Source organism: Trematomus bernacchii, unplaced genomic scaffold (assembly GCF_902827165.1).
Source record: "Trematomus bernacchii unplaced genomic scaffold, fTreBer1.1, whole genome shotgun sequence".
Lineage (NCBI taxonomy): Eukaryota > Metazoa > Chordata > Actinopteri > Perciformes > Nototheniidae > Trematomus > Trematomus bernacchii.
The window spans coordinates 5,263,193-5,281,996 of NW_022987973.1; the positions used below are offsets into that span (position 1 = coordinate 5,263,193).

Below are 18,804 nucleotides of genomic sequence, written 5' to 3' on the forward strand. Positions count from 1 at the left end.
TAGCAGTTCCTCAGAGACGCAGCTGTATTGGCTGCTCACGCAATGCCGTTTTTTATAGTATAGTGCTGCACATCCAGCACAATGTAAGCCCCAGATGACAAGGCCTTATCACCAAAAAAAATATCTAAAGATGAAGCAAGTATAATGTATGATTGCATGATGTTTTAACCCTTTAAAATACTGAGTACCAAAAGAATAACTACCTTTTAAAATATGCATTTATATAAATATCAGCTTTATTCAAAATGATGAATGAGTCAGTCTGAGTCACTCCGGGCTTTAATGATCCGTCAGGTTGGGCGTTCACTGAGGCTCCCAAAACTATGCAGTGGCCAGAGCTGTATGGGACAAAGGTTACAGAGAAACAATGGGTTAAAAAAAAAAAAGAGCGATTACACTCACAAAATTACATAAATGACTCCTTAGCATCATGTGCAACACTTTATCTCCCTTTTTGGACACATTTGCTAATATGCCTTTTAATAATGCGTTTGACTTCATAGAAGATCTTGTTATTTCATCAGCTGTCGTTATAGGGCCTCCAGTGGAGTGCCGCTGTCCAATCAGAGGGACAGAAGGTTGGCTGACCTGTTTCCAGGGTCGTGGTTGCTATGACATCCAGTGACATGACAACACAGCAGAATGGAAAGCTAGACAATATGTTGTCCAGGCTTTGGTCAATCAGACACACTTGCTTTGAACTTCCAACTGACTCACGTCTCTCAATTGTGCTTAAATATGGCCATACTGCACTAATGAAAAACGAAATGAAGAAAAAAAAGGAGCTCAACACCTAGCACTGTTGGACCCAATTATTGAAAGATGTAATCAAACTATTTTCCTCATTATGAAGAACAATTGTTTTTTAATACAAAATAAATACTTCGCAACATGCATTTCACAACCCCAGTTACCTTTAGGCAAATACGCCCTCGGATCAGGGCATAGGGAATTGGGCCATAGATCCTTGAGTCAGTGGAGTTCTTCAGGTTGTCCCCTTCTAGCCATACATGGCCGTTTGGAACCTAAAAACATCACCACACACATGGAAAGAGGAAAAACATAAACATGTGGACTGTTTCACCCCACAAATATTTTTGTTGCAGCACTACTTAACTTTAACACGAAAAAGTCAGTTAATCCATTATGCAGTGAGAATCTACCTTAACCCCACCCCCTACGCCTCGGCCGGCCCTGCCTCCTCAGCCAATCTTAACGTCAAACCTGCCTGTCCCTCTTTAACCCCGAACCGTCTTAGGAGAGGGGTCATGGGTAACGGGCAGGGTCGGGGGGATTTAGAAGAACTTCAAACGGGGTCATTAGGCTGTTGGCTGAGATCTGCGCCCCTCTTACCCAGGGAGGGCAGAGCAGGAGAGGGGTCTGAGATAGCTGGGTAGAGAGAGAGAGAGGGAAACAGGGAGACGGAGAGGGCTAAGCCTCGGCTAGCAGCAGTGTCCAAGGGTCTCCACCGCGCTCTGACCTGCCAGTGGGGCGCTCATCCAAGCGGGCTCTAATTCACAGTGACACCAATTATGATTAATCTCATCACTTTAGGAGAGTAGGCTTGTCAAGGCCCTAATTAAGTGCGCTGTCCCCCCTATATGTGCAGACAGGATCAACAACACATTATATTGTCATAATGGGCATCACAATCCACGAGTCTATTTTTGTGTTGCCTAACTTTTTAACAGCAAAAGTCTTCTGCAGTAGAGAATAACATGAATAAGGAAAAATAATAATATCCACACTGAGGTGATGTCACATCTTCGCATCTGCTCGTATTTCTCAGTCCCATCACCCTGCTCTCTGATTAAAGTCTTCAGTCCTACTGTGGGATGCTGCGTTTTGTTTCATATTCGATAATTGAGACAGATGATGTGACATAATCACGAGCCATTGACATGTTGACCTAACACGAGGTAAACAACTCACTGAATAACGACGACACAAATGAATATCATTAAAGGAGTCATCTGAGAACCATATGTCAGCATGCTGGATTCCCACCATTACACCTCATTAACATGGTAACATATGCTGGCTCCCAAGCACAGGAAAAAGAAACACCACCGTTTGTCATCTGCCAAACCAGAACCCCCCCATTTCTCTGCATCTTCTATTAAAAAAAGCGTAATCTTTCTTGTACTTATCCTTAAGACATGGAGCTTTGATTAAGACATTTCAAGCTGCAGCACTTTTTGGAAATGAGGAAACTTTTCTTAGTCACTGTCAACATCTCTTCTGCTTTATTAAGGATCAAGTTTCAGTAATACCTCTATGACGATCGATCAATACGATTGGCACCAGCTGAAATAAGCGGTTTGATTTTGAGCCCCGTCAAACAAATGACCCTAAAGAGAAATCCAAGCATAAATAAAGAGAAAAGTACTTTAAGGATCAACGAAGCAGTATTTCAGAAAAGTGAAAAAGTGAAGAGGTCTGAAACTTGATCTGCTGTACTGTGGGCAGCACGAGGAGAAAAGCTTATGCATATCACCTTGCAAGTCGCAGGTGTGTGAATGAGGGGGGACAAAAAATAGTAAGTCAAAAGGTTAGGCTCTGAATTAAAGCTAGGTTAATGCAGAACAGCGGTGTAACCAGATAATGCCCCATCCTTGACTCTTCTTTTCAAAGACAACTGCTGTTTCAAGCACCTGTAAATGACCACAAAGCCACGAGCCTCATTAAAGTTTCTATGCACGTCCGTTGGGTTTGTGAAGCTTCTCTGCAGACAGGGTGGAATGGAGATACCTAAATCATTAATCAGTTCAGGCATTATAGTTATATCGTTTTTAGAAGCAGAGTCACTTTGATCAACCCTGCCGGCGGCTCTGGTGTGATGGACGGCAGAGATTGCCCTCGTCCTGCAGTTGTAAGCTGGGTCAAAGTGAGGCATTGTGTACCTGTCAAGGACGTGTCGAGAGGCACTGAAACTAGAGCTCTCCTTGCTGCGAAGGTGTGTTGTTAAACAGCCACACCATTACAGTGCTCATTACGTTAACATGATTGAGGTAGTGAACTATGTTTAGCTTAAACACATACAGGCTTATAGAGATCATCTTTTACTATATCTCTCTGTCTATCTTTACTGCAAAGAACATAACGTATGGGGACATTTCATCTCGCCCTCTGTCCCCCCCTCTCTCCCTCGCTTTGCTATAATATTTGGGATCAAGTGTCATTGTTTTGACACAATAGCTCAGACACAGAAATGATTCCTAAAAGGTGACAGGGCAATTAGTCGCCTGTTGGATGTCTGAGGGAGGAGAGGACCTGCCTGTCTGTCAGGACAAAAAAGGAGGTGATAACAGGGTCTAACATTGGCTTTCAAAATTCATCTTTACAGGTCCAACCCTAATGCCAAACACCATCCTAATAGTCACAGACAAAACATACATCCTCTGGGGAAAAAACTCCCTGAGGGAATTCAAACATTTATATTGTCAGCGGGTGTTTTCTCAGCTACCTCCAATGCTGTCACATGAAGCCGATGGTTTTGCTCCTGGGAAATAATGAAATAATTGTACATAGGAAAGCTTATTAGGCTTTAACAAACAAAAAAGCTCAGTGACAATCAGCTTTGTGAAGAGTTATTTTAAGCTTCCTCCATTGTTTGTGATGCTCACAACTGTTAGACTTTAGAATAACATTAGCTATGCAGGTGTGTCTTTTCATTTCAATTATTGTTTTAATCAATTCTGGCCACTATTAAAAGCATGACGTTTTGTCCAGTCTGGGAAAAATACTTCCTTTGACTTTTGCTGAGATTCTGGACGTCCAAAAACGACCATGTCCTTTATGCGAGTTCCGAAAGCTTCAACATCATGATTGTTAAAGAGGTTGCCCACAGTATCATCTCTGCTATCAGTGCTATTGGGGACACATTGGAGCTTGTATTTAGTGTGACTACCCCTCACAGACCCAATGAGATGGTTAGTCAGGCTGGCCAAATGATAAAACCATTTATGTGCAAGACAATTTGTTGTGCACTTTAGATAAATCAAAACTTTAGTAGCTGTGCACCTAGTGGGAAACTTAAAAATGACTCAAACTGGACCGTCATTTCATCCTGGGATCACAAGTGAAAACCCAATGATGTCACCTGTTACAAGTCCGCTCCTGTGTATGTGGGGTTGGGGATGAAGCTAGTAGAAGAACAAACCTCTTTATTCCTCATTTCATTTGTTGAATGACACTTACAGGCTTGGCCTTATGCTATGCTTTTTTCTGAACTCATTCAACAGCCTGCCCATAGTCTATAAAATACGCAATAAATTCAAAAACATTCAACGCAACCTTTGCTTTGCCGATGTATGCACACACACGCACAAGCACACACACATACACACACCTCCGCCCACCCATCAGTCTGTCCATTCGGCTGGCACTAACTCTAACAGGCTTCAGAGAGATTGCAGGCCTGAGCTGTGGGCGTTGGGGAGAGTAGTAATAGAAAAGCAATGACAGTGGTTTCAGCAGCAGAACCCCTGCTCACTCTGTGGTTTTATCACTGTTCTGAGGAAATATAGGTGTTGTCAAAAGCTGATATTTTGACCAATGACACAAAATGGATGTGTGCCGTCTAAAATGTAAACAACTATGATAGTCTATAGACTGTGGTACACACACACAAAGACAACCAAAGACAAACTGAGAGACGATTTTGCATTATGCATAGAGATTTCGTCATTTTAGGATGAAACAAGTATTTTATTGTAAACACATTCTTTAGTCATGCTCCCTTTTACTGTTTTATTTTAACATTTTCTTCTTCAAAAGAGAAAAAACCTTCTAAAGCTGCCACAAGGTACCTTCCTTAGAAAGATGGTTATCAGGAAAGTATAAGAAAAGCGTCTGGAAATCATGACAAAGATGTAAACATACTCACATATGTGTGGGCCTTTAACAGATCTGATGGGGAACTTGTGCAGACCTTGTCACCCTCCAGTCCAATTACCCTTTTACAAATGTTAATGTTAGGGTTAGATGGACACTTTGCAATAATGATATCACCCCTGAAAAGAAAACATACACAAATCAATTAATTTGTAACACCTCAGAGTGCAGTAATTCACACAAATAAAGCCAAAATATCTTGCTTTATCTATGATGTATATTTGTAAAAAAAAAAATGCTGCCATATTTTCCTAACTCCTCTAAGAAACAAGAAAGGAAATACAATTAGAATTTAAAATCGTGCAGGTAGAAAATATAATTTGTAAATGTCTCTACATATTCCGACATGTTTAGTTCTATTTTTGCCCAATGCATATGAATCCATTGACTGGAACTCACTTCTGTATTTTGCATAGCCGAGGACTCATCCGTTCAGAGAACACAATATCATGGTTGACGATGGTTGGCTCCATGGATGGACCAGAACACTGAAGAAGAAATACATCGTTTTTTTTTTTGTGCAAACATTTGTTGACAGGATTTGAGAAAAAAAATAACGGCCTGGACATTATTTCTGTAACATTAATCTACGAACCAACACAAATTCTCCAATGTATTCGAAGGCACAATGTGCAAAGCAGCCATACGTGACTGTGTAGCCCACAAAGCCCAAGGTCTTTCCCAGCACACTGCGGAACATCTCCACCTGCAAAACAAAACACAACCAGAGGTTATAACACAATGTCAGAGTACATTGTTATCATGCTCTATACAATAGGGGTTACACGTTATGACATGCAATAAACACATTTTCTGCGATATTTAGTCTGATATTTTACAGTTCTCTTTATAATGAACCCTTCCTTTCTGCTTGTTTTTCAGTATCCAGATAAAATACAAATATTGCCAGTGTTTCCTCTAGGATGGAGTCATAGCAGCGGTGCTAAGGCACCCAGCAAAATGTGAGCGCGGAGCCGCCGCTATTTGTATATAGGCGAAACACTGATTGCTCAAAAATGTATTATTTCATTAAATTCTTTAATGAAACACAAAAGGTACCAATAATAATAGAATGATAGTTACATTTTAAAGTGCAGTTTTTTCTACTGATACTCTCCTTAAAATCAATATATTGTGGAGCCCTATTAAACATACAGTGGTGAGTAAAGGGCTTAGTTTCTGATCCATTTATGGTAGGCTTATGTCTTTTACAAGATTACTAAAACAAAAGTTGTTTTGGGTTTAATTCTTAAAAGGTGTGGACAAGGTTGTCACAGTTGGCCTACTGCTAAGATGGCACATTCCCTGGTGTTTCATTCTCAGAGGCTGAGCGGCCGGTTCACACCCGAAAACTGCGCTGAACTTTGCTCCTGTGTAGGATGGACCAATCGACACCTTGCGCTCAGGTGATGAACAAACACGGAGGCTGTGACACATCCAGCCTTGCAGCTCCACACTGTCTGCAGCCAGCTGCTGACACCGGGCTGCCTCCACTACCACCACAATCATTAGAGCAGTTATCAACTTCTGTCAGCACCATAGAAACACAGAGACACCCCCAGCAGCACCCGTCCGCCCGCCCTGCAAACACTCTGTCACACACACAAGGACCGTGTGTCTTCTGAGCAAACATCCCAGCCACACTCAGGTTATTGACTTTTACTCAAGCTGCAACCTGTTGTTCGGAGAGAAGAAAGTAAGTCAATCTTTACACACTGCCGTGCTCAGTGTGTACGCTGGCTCACCTGCACACACACACATGCAAATACACAAACAGATTGAAACTGTATGTTTTTGAGAAGAATAGATAAAGCTCGGTTTAGTCTGCACTTCAAACATTTTATAGTTCAGGCCGCCGTCCTGCCAGTCCGCCACAGGGTAAAGAAATATTTTTCTCCGTCTCCCTTATTCCTTCTGTCTCTTTCCTTCTTTCTCTCTCCATGTCTTCTCTCCCTCCCAGGGTATTATTAACAAAAGCAAGTAGAGCGGAAACCAAAGCCCCAAATCCTCAGAGCTCTGGGAATGACTTCCCAAAGATGGACACGGATTAGACCCCCAATTTCTCCCTTGCCCCACCACCTCCACCCCCCCTTTCTCCCCAGGTCCCCAACAGACCGGGTGTCAGGTGGCTCTCCCAGCCCTGCCAAAGGTGTTACCCCTAATCCCATTACCCCCCTCTGCTTTTCTCACACACAAATACAAACACACACACAATGCTCTCTCATTCATGCCAACTATATTCCACCTATTAAACCCTCTATCTATTCGTTCATCCCTAGCATGGTTTGTCTCTTGGCCCATTCACCATCCTCTCTGATCCAAAAAAGACCAACTTCATCCTTTCACCTCCCTGCGTGCTGCCTTTCCACTTTTCCTTGATCACCCCTGGCAACCCTGAATAACAGGTGAAGAGGGACATATATGCGCTCAGCACAGGGCCCAAATGAGGTGCCCCTTTCCAGTCAGATTCTGCTCTCTGGTTCTTTTCCACGGGAACTATAAACTCAGTCCTCCCACAGCTGGTACAATGACACCTCTGGCCCTATAATTCCTCTGTAGGGAAGCGAGTGGTCTAAAGGTTAATGTGAATCTCTAGGTCTGCACTAAGGTGACATGTTCAACTCTATTTGTCTTGCCCTCAGCATCCTCCAGCAGCATCTCTGTCATTGCAGGACTGTAAAGTACTCTCAGACATGATCTCACATGTGCTCTTCCTTCTGCTAGGCTGGGGATCAGGAATCTTTGCTAGCACTTATTCGCAGAGCACAGTGGACGGCCTCCCTTACAGCTGCCCTCATATCTCTGTTTCAGCTCCCCCTCCATTCCAGCCTGCATTCATCATAGGTAGGGATTAAGGGACTTTGCATAACAAGATCACACGGCCAGTGACTGATATCAAGAGAGTCCATATGCAGCCGCCTGGTTTTCTGAGGCACCCTCTGTCATTGATAGTGTGCGCTTGTGTGTGTGCGCATGTGGTGTGACTGTGCACAGACAAAAGCATTACCTATGTGTTTCATAGGAAGTGTATTTGAGCCGCAGTGACTCCTTTGGGATTCAGAATAAGGTGGACATCCACAGAGACTTCTGATTAGATCTCTATTACCTCTAACTCCCCAGGGCAAAGAGTCAGACAACCCACACTATCTCTTGCCCCTAATACCCAGCCCATGTGTGTGCTGGGGAGCACCAATATTAATCGAATGCTGTATTACAGCTGTGAATTAACACAAAGTCTCTCTGTTAATCCAGGATTACACACCAAACATGTTCATTGGAAAACAAAGAAAGTCAGCGCAGCCCCCTCTGCAGAACCATCTGTGGCCACCGGCCTCCCATGGTCACAGCACAGCGCTACAGTGGGGAAAAGAGGGGGATCCCAAATGAATAGCTGTGGATAGAAACACTTCATTGTGTGTTTAACTCTGTGATCCTCTTACTGGGGGAGCCCGTTACTCAGGGCAGAGCGATCACAAGTAGATACATTCTTTTTTTTACCAATACCAACTATGAGAAATCATAAAGTGCAGCAATAACAGGGATGCCTATTAATGTGTCCACCAAGCTGTCAAAAGCATTTTAAATGTAGAATTAGAGACACTACACAAATACAATTTAAACAAAGGCATATTTCTGCCATCTGTGTTGACATTAATGAAGACGCTTTGACAGACAAAACCACTAGAAAATAGAAGCTGTCTCTCAAAAGTTAAGAAGTGTTGCACAAGTTGTTATTGTCCTTTCATAACATCAAATGGGATGCATCATCAGGATGTAAACAATAAAATGCCCCTTGGAAATATCCCAATTTACTTTAATGGTTGTGATTCAAAGATAAAGATACTCTTGGTAATTTCATTATATATATTATATTTAACTTTATAAAAATGACACTTGTGTATTGGGAAAAAAAAGCGTTCATATCTTCATAAAAACGTTAACTGTCTTTTTTCCTTTGAAGTTATACAGCCAATTCTATTGGGTTTTGCCAAGTGTCGTTGAAATACCTTAGTGCAAACTAAGCTAATTTAGGAACAGCAGACAAAAAAACGTAGAGAAGGTGAAGTCAATAACAGCATATCAACATTGATACCTGATTAAACACGCATCATTGAAGCCATAAGGAAATATTCATAAAGGAATTACCGCTACTGGTCTCAAGAGATTTGAACCTGCCACTGGCTGAGGAGTGTTAATTGAAAAACATGGCCAGTCTATTAGAGTCACAAAGAGAATCCCAATCCAAACATCACATAAGGGCCTTGCAGTGGACTCCTTACACAACTAAATTAGGAAAACATGGGCTGAGAGAGAGCTGGCCAACAGGGGGGCTAAGAGGCTTACAAGCCCCTTGTCAGATATTCTTTTTCTCCCTGAGGATCCCAGATGGAAGGGAGTCTGGAGGAGCAGGCAGCACCAGAGAGGGGACCAATCCCACCTCTGATGTCTTCCTCTGGGCAGCAGAAGGCAGAGGAGGGTGGGGCATTAGTCCTGTTGCGCAGAGCTTGATTTGATCTTAATGTGATCTATAAAAGGGAGGAGGTTTGGAAACCAGGGGGGTCTGTTTCAACTATCAGTCCAATCAGAGATAATCCTGCTGGTTTAGACACAGACACCTGGCAAGATGGAGAGTGACAGATGTAAAAGTCCCAGTCACAGAGTACCATGTCTAGCCCCCATCTCCTTTAGGTCTGCCTTCTATCAGAAGCTTTATTGAAGCAACTGATCTCCATATTGCTCTTTTCATTGTTGCTAACGGCAACATAGCCGTGAAACAGCTGAGCGAGGTTACTATTTGAGGAGCTGAGGGTTTAAACCTACAATCAATGGGTCAGACAGAGCAAATAATAGCCAAGTGATATGAATACAACTGCTATGAATTGAAAGGAAGTGTGGGTTGACAGAGTCCCCAGCCAATTACATAGAATGGAAAAATCAGCAACTAAGCCTTATTGTATTGACCAAAGCGAATGCATGTTGCTGGCCTGGTGCTGAGAGAATTGAGAGATATTATCATGTGTTATATCAGATTCACAAAGGAGTTTGTGTTTGGCACTTGCCTGTTGACAACAATGTCCCATATATATTTGACAATAGCTAATGACAGATACCTCAACCTTAAGGCAAACCTAGGATTTTTAAGAATTGGATTTCCTTTCATTCTAAATGAATTACTTTCTCTTTATTGTCATTTTATTTTCTATCCTATAAGTCAAACTAAATATGGCTTGCTGTATTTCATGCCATATTAGCAACAAATCTAAATACAGCTTTTCAAAACAGGGGATGTTGAATAAATGGAAAAATCCTTTGACAACATCAGGTGGGTACAAAACCCATCCTATGCTTATTGTACTTGAGTCCTTAGAATATTACTTTACTTTTGTGGCTAAAATAACAAATAGGCTGCATGTTGATGATAATCTTGCATCCTCCGGATGCAAGAAGTGTACTGCTTCTCGCAGTTCTACACTGATGGCAGAATTACACTGAAGAAACCAAAACAATCTGACCAGGAAAAGTCTGACATGTTATGACTGCTGCCATTATATAGCTCAATCAGATACAGAGACTGATAAAACGGACAAAAACACTGCAGAAAAAACACCAACATGCACAGATTACATATTTAAAAAGGGGGGAAATTATGTTATTTTTCTACAATTAGGCTGCAGTATTTACACACAGGATTGTGCTACAGAGCCATGGGTTAAATTGGGATTCGAGACAATTGGAAATGAGGTGACTGGCACTGTGCAGAGGATGTGGAGAAAGTTTCCACAGAAATGTACTACATCCTGCACGTTGCACTGCTAAAGCCAGCTCTCCTCTGTCTGAGATGCAGGTCAGTCTCGCATCTTATTTGTCTCGTATAGGCTTTCCACAATGCTCAGTGTTGTCAGTCATGATATATTCCCTTGGTCTCCTGTCAGCACATATAAATCTCAACAGTGCTGTCAAAACAGCAGGACTGCCTCTGCTGAGAGCATTTGTAAAGTGAGCAGTTGGGCTATTGCCTCCTCGGGAGCCTTACACTGTCCTGTGATCTTGAGCTGCCTCTGGCCTATCTCAGCCACAAAAACGTTTGTTACAGCTGCCTTAAGGATTACACTGATCACTCATCACTCAGCTAGTATTAATAGTGGACATCATACACAATGAATGGTCATTTTCCCCTGTCAGCGGTTTGCCTGATCTGACAAACTGAGTATCTGAGTATTCTTAAAATATTAAAAATAGGTTTCCCTGATAAGTAGGCCTTTCTCACATCAGACATTTTGAGTTGTCATATTAGGAAAGAAATAATGAAAATGATGATGGCTATTGGCGTTTGAAAATGGCTTTCAATACAGCTAAATGGAATAGATCCATGATTCATTTAATGATTTACCCTCCCATAACCTACTATGATATTTGAAAATGCCTGTTAGCTGCAGAGTGCTGCATTATAATCCATACTTTAGCCCTAAACCTGTCTTACAAAAACATGAATAAGCTCAAAGTATTTTAGTTTTTGTTCATGTTGGAGACTTAGGCATACAAAAGAGTAGTCACAATGTGCAGTATTTAAAATAGATTATACAGTTAATACTTGGTTGTGTGTTGTAATCATGTAGGCTTGAATGTGAAAGTAACTAGGACATTTTAAATGTCCAAAAAGAGACAAAACACACAATAAACAAAGTCAAGATGAATTTAACTTAGAGTATGGAATACAAGTAAATTAGTTGTGTAGTGAAAACCTTACTCTGATAGCTCTGCACAGAAGATACCTTACCTAATATCAATTTACATGGAACTGCTACCAGGCACATATAGATGTTATATCTATGTCTTGCTGTTGAACTACATCATTTTAATATTTGCACAAACTGTAAATCATAAATGCAAAACGTTGTTTAAAAAGTCGACTTTCTGGTAGTTATGGCTGCTTTACATACAGGTGTGAGCTATGCAAGTCATTTACCTATTGCTGTGTGTTTTTAAAAGACTCAGATATTCTCCTTGTCACTAACAGTTTTAGTTTTCGGAACATTTAAGACACGTAAGGCAATCCATTATGCAACGAAGCAATTCAGTGTACGGCTGATTCCTGCATAATGAACCTAATGTCCCATTCATGAATGTGTAGTATGTTTTCCATTTTTACACGATAAGTCGAAGAATTGAATATTGTGCCAGCTTGTTCTTATGTAACACATTAACATTCAGTTCAATTGAAGTTATGTCTACTCAGGCTGTTGTACAAGAGATGGGCTGTGACTGTAAAATAAGGGGCTGCTTGTAAAACAGTTTTCAGGTTCTGTAATGTAATGAAATGAGCCAACAAGGTCAAAGCGACACACAGTCTTGAGTTAGGTGACTCTTTAGGCACGGAATAGCGGCGGGCCATTATAAAGAGCGCATAAGCTGACACTTATGTGAACAAAATAAAACATATAAGAAGTGACTTTAGCTTTACTTACCTACTGACTTAGTGTTTCAATGCTCCGACCATTCATTTACCACAACAACTTGAAAAATCACGTCCGTCAAACCTCTCACACGGCCCCACAACAATCTTTGCCCTCATTGGTCGAGCGCCACTAAAGTCTTCGGTGATTGGACAACACGTTCCAAAACATGAACAGGCGTCACCACGTTATAAACAGTATGGCTGCCCCCATGAGCAGTGTGGGTAAACCCTCAGCTGAACGATCACCGTTCAATAATACGAGTTTTCAGAAGAAAACAAGAAGCAAGTTAATCTCCATACCTGGTACCAGACCCTCGGTTCAAAATGGACAGCTCTTAGTCTCCACCGGTGTCACGTCACTCGACTATCTGCTCGGTCAGTCTGATGTTAGCATTTGCGCTAGCTACAAAGGCTAAGGTTAACTGTGCTTCTCTATGTAACGTTAGCTAAACCCTGAAGTTCAGCCTGCTAAAAATTAGTCGTATTACTTTATCAAAAGGGCAATGTATGATTCACACAGAATATGGAGTTTTGTCACTGTCAGGGCCATACAACCTGTCCAGAATTCAGTGAAATGCAATTTTAGCATTGTAGATACTATGTAGATTTAAGGCACATTTAGTTGGAACCTGTTCACAAACCACTATAATATTTGTGTTAAATTGAATGTAAGGGTATTTCATTGAATTCTACATAATCAGGAATTTTACATTTTATTTTTTGACTATGTTTAGATCCTAAATACGACTTAAAAGACAGGATTGTTTCTTGTAACAGAGCACTTTTTAAACTGTGGCAGTGCTACATTTACTACATTGTAAAATATATTTTTCCATATGCTGATGCCAAAAATGCGGAAGCTTTAAGCTCTAAAAGACCCAACAAACGGTATTATCCCTATTCTATCTCAACGCACAACTACATAACATAAAATCAGACCGCAAAACCTATATATCAAAACTAGACCCACATTAGCAGAGTGATCAACAAGTTATAATGCCTAAGTGTGATTAGGAGGAGTTTATCTGTATAAATGAAACAGTGTACCAATAATAGGATGCTAATATTTTAAGAGGAACATCACTGCTGTTGTTTCTAACGTAATTTAACTTAAAAGTATGTGATCTTTAAATAAGGTACACAAAAACTATTCCTATCCTCATTTGGTTTTTATTCTTGAAGCCTGGATGGGTATAATCTCTCTCTATATATATTTAGCCATATTTAAAGCAATACATCACAAGTCTCCAAACTTTTTATGGTGTATTTCCCCGTTATATAAAATAAATAAATCTTGCAAGTTAAGGTAATTGTTAGTCAGGACATTTTAATGAAATATTTAGAATTTCGTGTCATCATATCTGAAAAGGGAAACTATTCTCTTCTTGTGCATTTTGTATAACTTATGTTAGGATTTCTGACAGAAATGTAACAATGCTTTAATATAATCATTGTGACCTGCCTATTTGTTGTTGTTGTTGACATAAATAGCATTTTATTTGATCAATGTTATAGTTATTTTATATAACGTGATGCAAAATGTGCATCTCAACAGCTGACTCTTTTTTACTCTTAGCCTTAACCTTTTGAGGCCATTTTAGTTTTGATATTACCAGCCTTTACAATATCAAGCAGGACCAGTTAGCAATGTGGGTTAATTAAACATAGGAAACGTTTCCTGTGGATGTATTGTTTTAAGTGATCAAGGACTGTCCTGAAATGCTCTTAGTTTAGCAAAGGTCCTCGTTTTTTAACATAGCTAATACAACTCTTGCCATAACGGTGTGAAAGCCAAATGTCAGCTGTCTCTTCAGATGCTCACTTCTCCAATTGGCCATTTCCACAGGAGGCATTTTGACATGTCCCAGTAGGAGAGGCACAAGTGTAAATAACACAATTAATGATGGCCACATTCTTTTTATCTGCTTCAGTTTCAAGGTCCTGTTGTCATGCTCATTGTCACAGCTTAATTGGACACTTGCATATAACACAGCCTTTATTACTGTTATTATAAACATCTGTGCTTTTCCTACTATGACAAGTCAAAATGCCTGCTGTGAAAAATGGCTCTTTTCTTATAAAGATAAATCCGCAGCTGTGGAGACATGAGGGGAGAGTGAAGGAAGCAGCAGTTAGCCAAAGGGCGGCTCAAAGTGGTTCACATTGATCCAGTGCCTGTAATATGTGACTGATATAATTAAAAATACAATTTCCTTTCTTTTTACAGGTGGCGGGTTAGCAGTTGGAACAGTACTTCTCATAGGTGAGCTTGCGTGAGAAATTGAACAATAATTTAAAGGTCCTAATTAATGGAATGATGACTTTCTTAATCAAGCAATAGGTCACACAGGCCATGGTATGTTGTGAATATATCACAGCTAAGGGGGGTGTTGCTGGATTTCACTGTCCAATTTGTTTGCTTCAAAGTGTTATTTTTTTTTTTTTCTATGCTCTTTACGTAGCTATGCATGTTGTTTAGAAGGTGTTTTTTCTGGCTATGGGCTCTACACTATTTTGTAGCAGGTTGTTTCTAGGCTATCTAACACAGCCTTTGAGTGTATGGGACTCCATGGTACACAGTAGTCTTTACCTGAACGTTATTAAGCATCTTTTGTCTGGAGGCTTCATGAATAAGTTGAATGTTTTTAATGATTATCATAGTCCTTAGGTGAAACATTTTAATACCTAAAGCCATGTCCTTTTTGTTGCTCTCAACCGAACAATGAAAAACAAATTTGAAATGAATTACTGTTACAGTAAATGAAGATACCTTGGTAGACGTAAGTGCATTGGTGTTTAGAATCATCCATTATCTACTCTATTTAATACTCAATCCCAGAAAGATGCAAGAGTGCTATTCTTTTTCTGAAGCATTATAGCCTTCAGCTTTTTAGCAACTCTCTCAATAAAGAACCTGTGTAGATAAATTACACCCATAATTATAAATATGTTATATTCATGTGAAGCCAAACATCAAATATCAACCCAAAACAGAATTCAATAGCACTTTTTAGCATGCCACAGCTAATGATACTGCCTGTCTGTTCTCAGGCTCTTTGTGGTTAGTGTGTCACTGTCTATCAGAGTGGTAAATATTGTAATAACCTGAAGGTCTCTAGCTAGAATCCCAGGTGTTCACACGCACACTGTGATCCTTAATTGATATGCTCATCTGCATATGTTATGTAGAAGTTTTCGGAAGTACATTCAAAGCAAGTGGGTTTTCTAGACACATACATGTCTTCCACTGTATTATTATTATTATTATCATTCATCATAGGCTAGGCTATATGCACTGGCAGACAGTAAGGTTAAGGTATTCTTGTTTTCCCTTGAAGCTGTAATTTGTGTGTAGCAAAGGCCTATACCAACTGATGATATTGCTTTGCCCTTTAATTCACCCCCCCAATCGATGCAGGAGTCAGTGATTATACACTAATGCGTTCTTCCCTTCCATTTTGGGAATCAATGCACGGTTGGTTTCATCTGGTAATGAGAGACACAGTAAAGGTGAAATGCGTGTGTGAGCTCTCTTGTGTTTGTGTCTCTGAAAGCGCAATGTGTGTGTGTGGACAGTAGGCTGTCTGTGTTGTTGTGTTTTTTGAATGGGTGTGATGGGGTGGGGGGTAGTTTGGAGTGTGTGTTTGTTTGTGTTTCAGGCAGTCGTCTCCTACAGTCTGCCCCTTTAGCTGTGATGGCCTGTTTGTGAGACACGGACATAAAATTATCAGGCTGGTTGTTGTCGGCTTTGAAGTGTCTTGAACTGTCCTTCCAGATTTGTCAACTCGAGGGGGATCCGCTCAGTATGGCCGCTGTCTGAAGATCTCTCATCTGGTGTTTTTGTAATAGAAGGAACAAAGCTTCTTATTATGTTGACCATGTACGCTTTCATTCCATTAGTTTAAGTTAATGTGTTTTCCCATTAACGTACCCATAATAATTACTTTTAAATGTGGCCTATTTGTTTTGTGTTTAAATGTTTCAAAGCTGTGAAGTGCACTTTGAATATTAATTAATCTTATATTTGGGCATATTTATTATTGATGTAGAAAACACTGACAAATGGTTTGAAAGTAGTTCATCATAATTATAACCCTGACAAAATAAATAGAACTGGTTAGAAAGTAGAATAAATATGTATATAATAACATGAGGTGCAGTGAATGTTACCTACTTTATCATAATTACTAACACTTATATAAAGGTAAGCTATAAAGAAACCATAACAAAAAATAAACACAATCAGAAAAGATACTAAGACAACTGAAGACATTTAAAGCACAAGTACTGTACATGCAATACAATAAAATGTTTGTAAAAGCAATTAAAAATACACAACAAGAATAGATACAAGATAATAAACAACAATGTTCTGACAAAGACAAACAAAGGTTACGTGTTGAAGCTTGAAATGTGTCATACATATACAGTTCATCGGTCTCAAGAGATGCGGCTGATTGGTATTTATGACAGCTTTGTAGTAGTACGTTGTTTTAATTACTTTAAAGATTAAGGGCTTTCTTTATTAATTGTCTAAATTGCATTTACCTGCCGTATGGCCTAAATGAGGCTTTCGGCTTCTCAATAGAAATGATATAGACCGAAGATTCATACAAGGGGGAAATCACCCTGACCTAGATATTTTGTCTCCTCCCCCTGCGGCTTCAGCAGATATGATTCAGGACTCTCGCCTGTTTGAAGGCAAATGAAGCAGAGGCGTTTCCCCCCTCATCCAAACCATCGTCAGAATCTGCCAAAAAAAAGAAGAAAAAAATCATCCCATGACTGTCCAGAGTGACTGATCTACCTCAAAGATATGACCGTCCCCCACCCCCTGTTGCTTGTATACCCCGCCACCTCCCGCCCCCTCCCTTACCCCCCGCCTCAACAGCCTAATGACTCCTGGAGGTTCCATTTGTAAGGCTCCCATAGAAACACAGCCACAATAGGCCCCATCTTGAGAGGGCCCATCTGGGAGTCTTTGTGGGGCCTGCTGAAAGCCACAAAGGCCTGCTGACCTAGAAACCCATCAATAAGAGAACAGGGAGCCCCACCGACAACAAATTGAAGAGCCCTGGAATTTCCTGTGCCATCCTAAGTCCGTAGGTGAGGACATAGACCGGGAACGTGGGAGGGGGGAATTCTCCGGATGTTTAAGGATGACACGTCAGGATGTCATTCCCAAGCTGTCAGCTGTATGCCCATTACCTTAAACTGTCAGTGCTGCCTTTGTCCTTGTGCCCACTGTTTGTCATTGTGCGGAAAGGGCTATGAAATCTTTACAAAATGACGATTGTGACAGGAAGCAGCAGCGGCATGCTGGGTAGAGTTATGTGCCCTGTTAGTAGGGGGGTTCATGGTGATGATGCACGCATTTTTTGTGAGTTTGGCTTGTGGAATGACTGGGTGGCCGCTTTGTGTGCACCGAGAAAAGGATACCTTTGGGAAAGTATGTTCATTTTCAGAATCGCTTGTCTGTCCATTTAATGCTTTAATAAGCACTCCTCTATATGAGCCTGTAAGGTCAGCTCTACAAGATGATATTTACTCTTTCCAACTGTGTTTAAAAGTATATTGGGTAACTTGTCTTTTCTAACCTACTTTCATGATAATAAACACACCTGATGTAAATGTTTGCCAAAACATAATGAAAGGTTGCCATTGCCATCAGAGTTCACACAAAAAGCAGAAAGATTCAACTGAACCAGATGTCGCAAAGCATTTTGAAGATAGGAAATATCTTATCCTGCTTCTGCCTCCTCTTGTCAGTTTCCCTCCTAACTGGGGTACCTTTGTGTTCAGGGGGAGGTGTCAGGTGAATGCTTAAGACAGGTGTCTCCCCCTCACCTCCGCTGCGGGTTGGGTTATGATAGGTGAAAGTGGACAGGAATACTGTGAAGACCTTAACAAGAGCATTAAAGATGTCAGCTCCACTCTGATAGTCAGGTCACACAATAACACCCATGTTTCTGTGCCATGTCGATTCCCACTTCATCTCTTCCCTTCAAAAGATAGCTCGAAGTGTGGTCCTTATATCAATTAGGGTTAGCGATTATGATGTGGTCATAAACTTCCGGATCTGTGGTGTCTGAATGAATGTTCAGAATGAGACCAGATCCAATGATAGTTTTGAGAGTGATATATTTTTCTCATAGGGAAGATGTTCTACCTAGTTTATCACTGAAACGTGTAGTTAGGCTTTGTTGGCAGTGTTAGAAGTATGACATTGAATGTGTGTTTATTTGAGCTTTCCCACTCACCCTGAATTTGTATTGTTGTTGTCTTTTGTTTCTTTTATTAGAGGAAGACCGATATGATAGCTACTCTCGTATGATCCTAAAATACTTCCTGGCAGAAGGAGTCGTGTGTCGGCATGAACTTTATGTGGCGGCGGCTCAGGATAACCCAGATGACATCTTACAGGTATGAGAGGAAATTATTTATACCTCAAA

The 18,804-nt window shown here is 40.6% G+C and overlaps 2 protein-coding genes across 3 annotated transcripts in view; one reads left to right on the top strand and one right to left on the bottom strand.

The window, feature by feature from the left end:
* Positions 1-204: 204 nt before the first annotated feature.
* Positions 205-12,558, bottom strand: immp1l (inner mitochondrial membrane peptidase subunit 1). Of its 2 annotated transcripts, none has more exons than XM_034117073.1 (6): positions 12,363-12,558; positions 5,492-5,602; positions 5,296-5,384; positions 4,889-4,958; positions 915-1,025; positions 205-338 (listed from the first exon to the last, which is right to left on the bottom strand). In XM_034117073.1, exons 2-6 carry the CDS (start codon positions 5,594-5,596, stop codon positions 291-293), a joined length of 423 nt encoding a protein of 140 aa, XP_033972964.1. In that variant the 5' UTR covers positions 5,597-5,602; positions 12,363-12,558; the 3' UTR covers positions 205-290. The 2 variants fall into 2 exon arrangements, with proteins under 2 accessions (XP_033972964.1, XP_033972963.1); XM_034117072.1 differs by having other exon boundaries at positions 4,889-5,015.
* elp4 (elongator acetyltransferase complex subunit 4) overlaps positions 12,550-18,804 on the top strand; it is a 51,396-nt gene continuing 45,141 nt past the window's right edge. The window contains exons 1-3 of the mRNA XM_034117071.1: positions 12,550-12,727; positions 14,580-14,615; positions 18,654-18,775. Coding sequence (XP_033972962.1) covers positions 12,550-12,727; positions 14,580-14,615; positions 18,654-18,775 — 336 coding nt within the window. The remainder of the gene's footprint in view (positions 12,728-14,579; positions 14,616-18,653; positions 18,776-18,804) is intronic.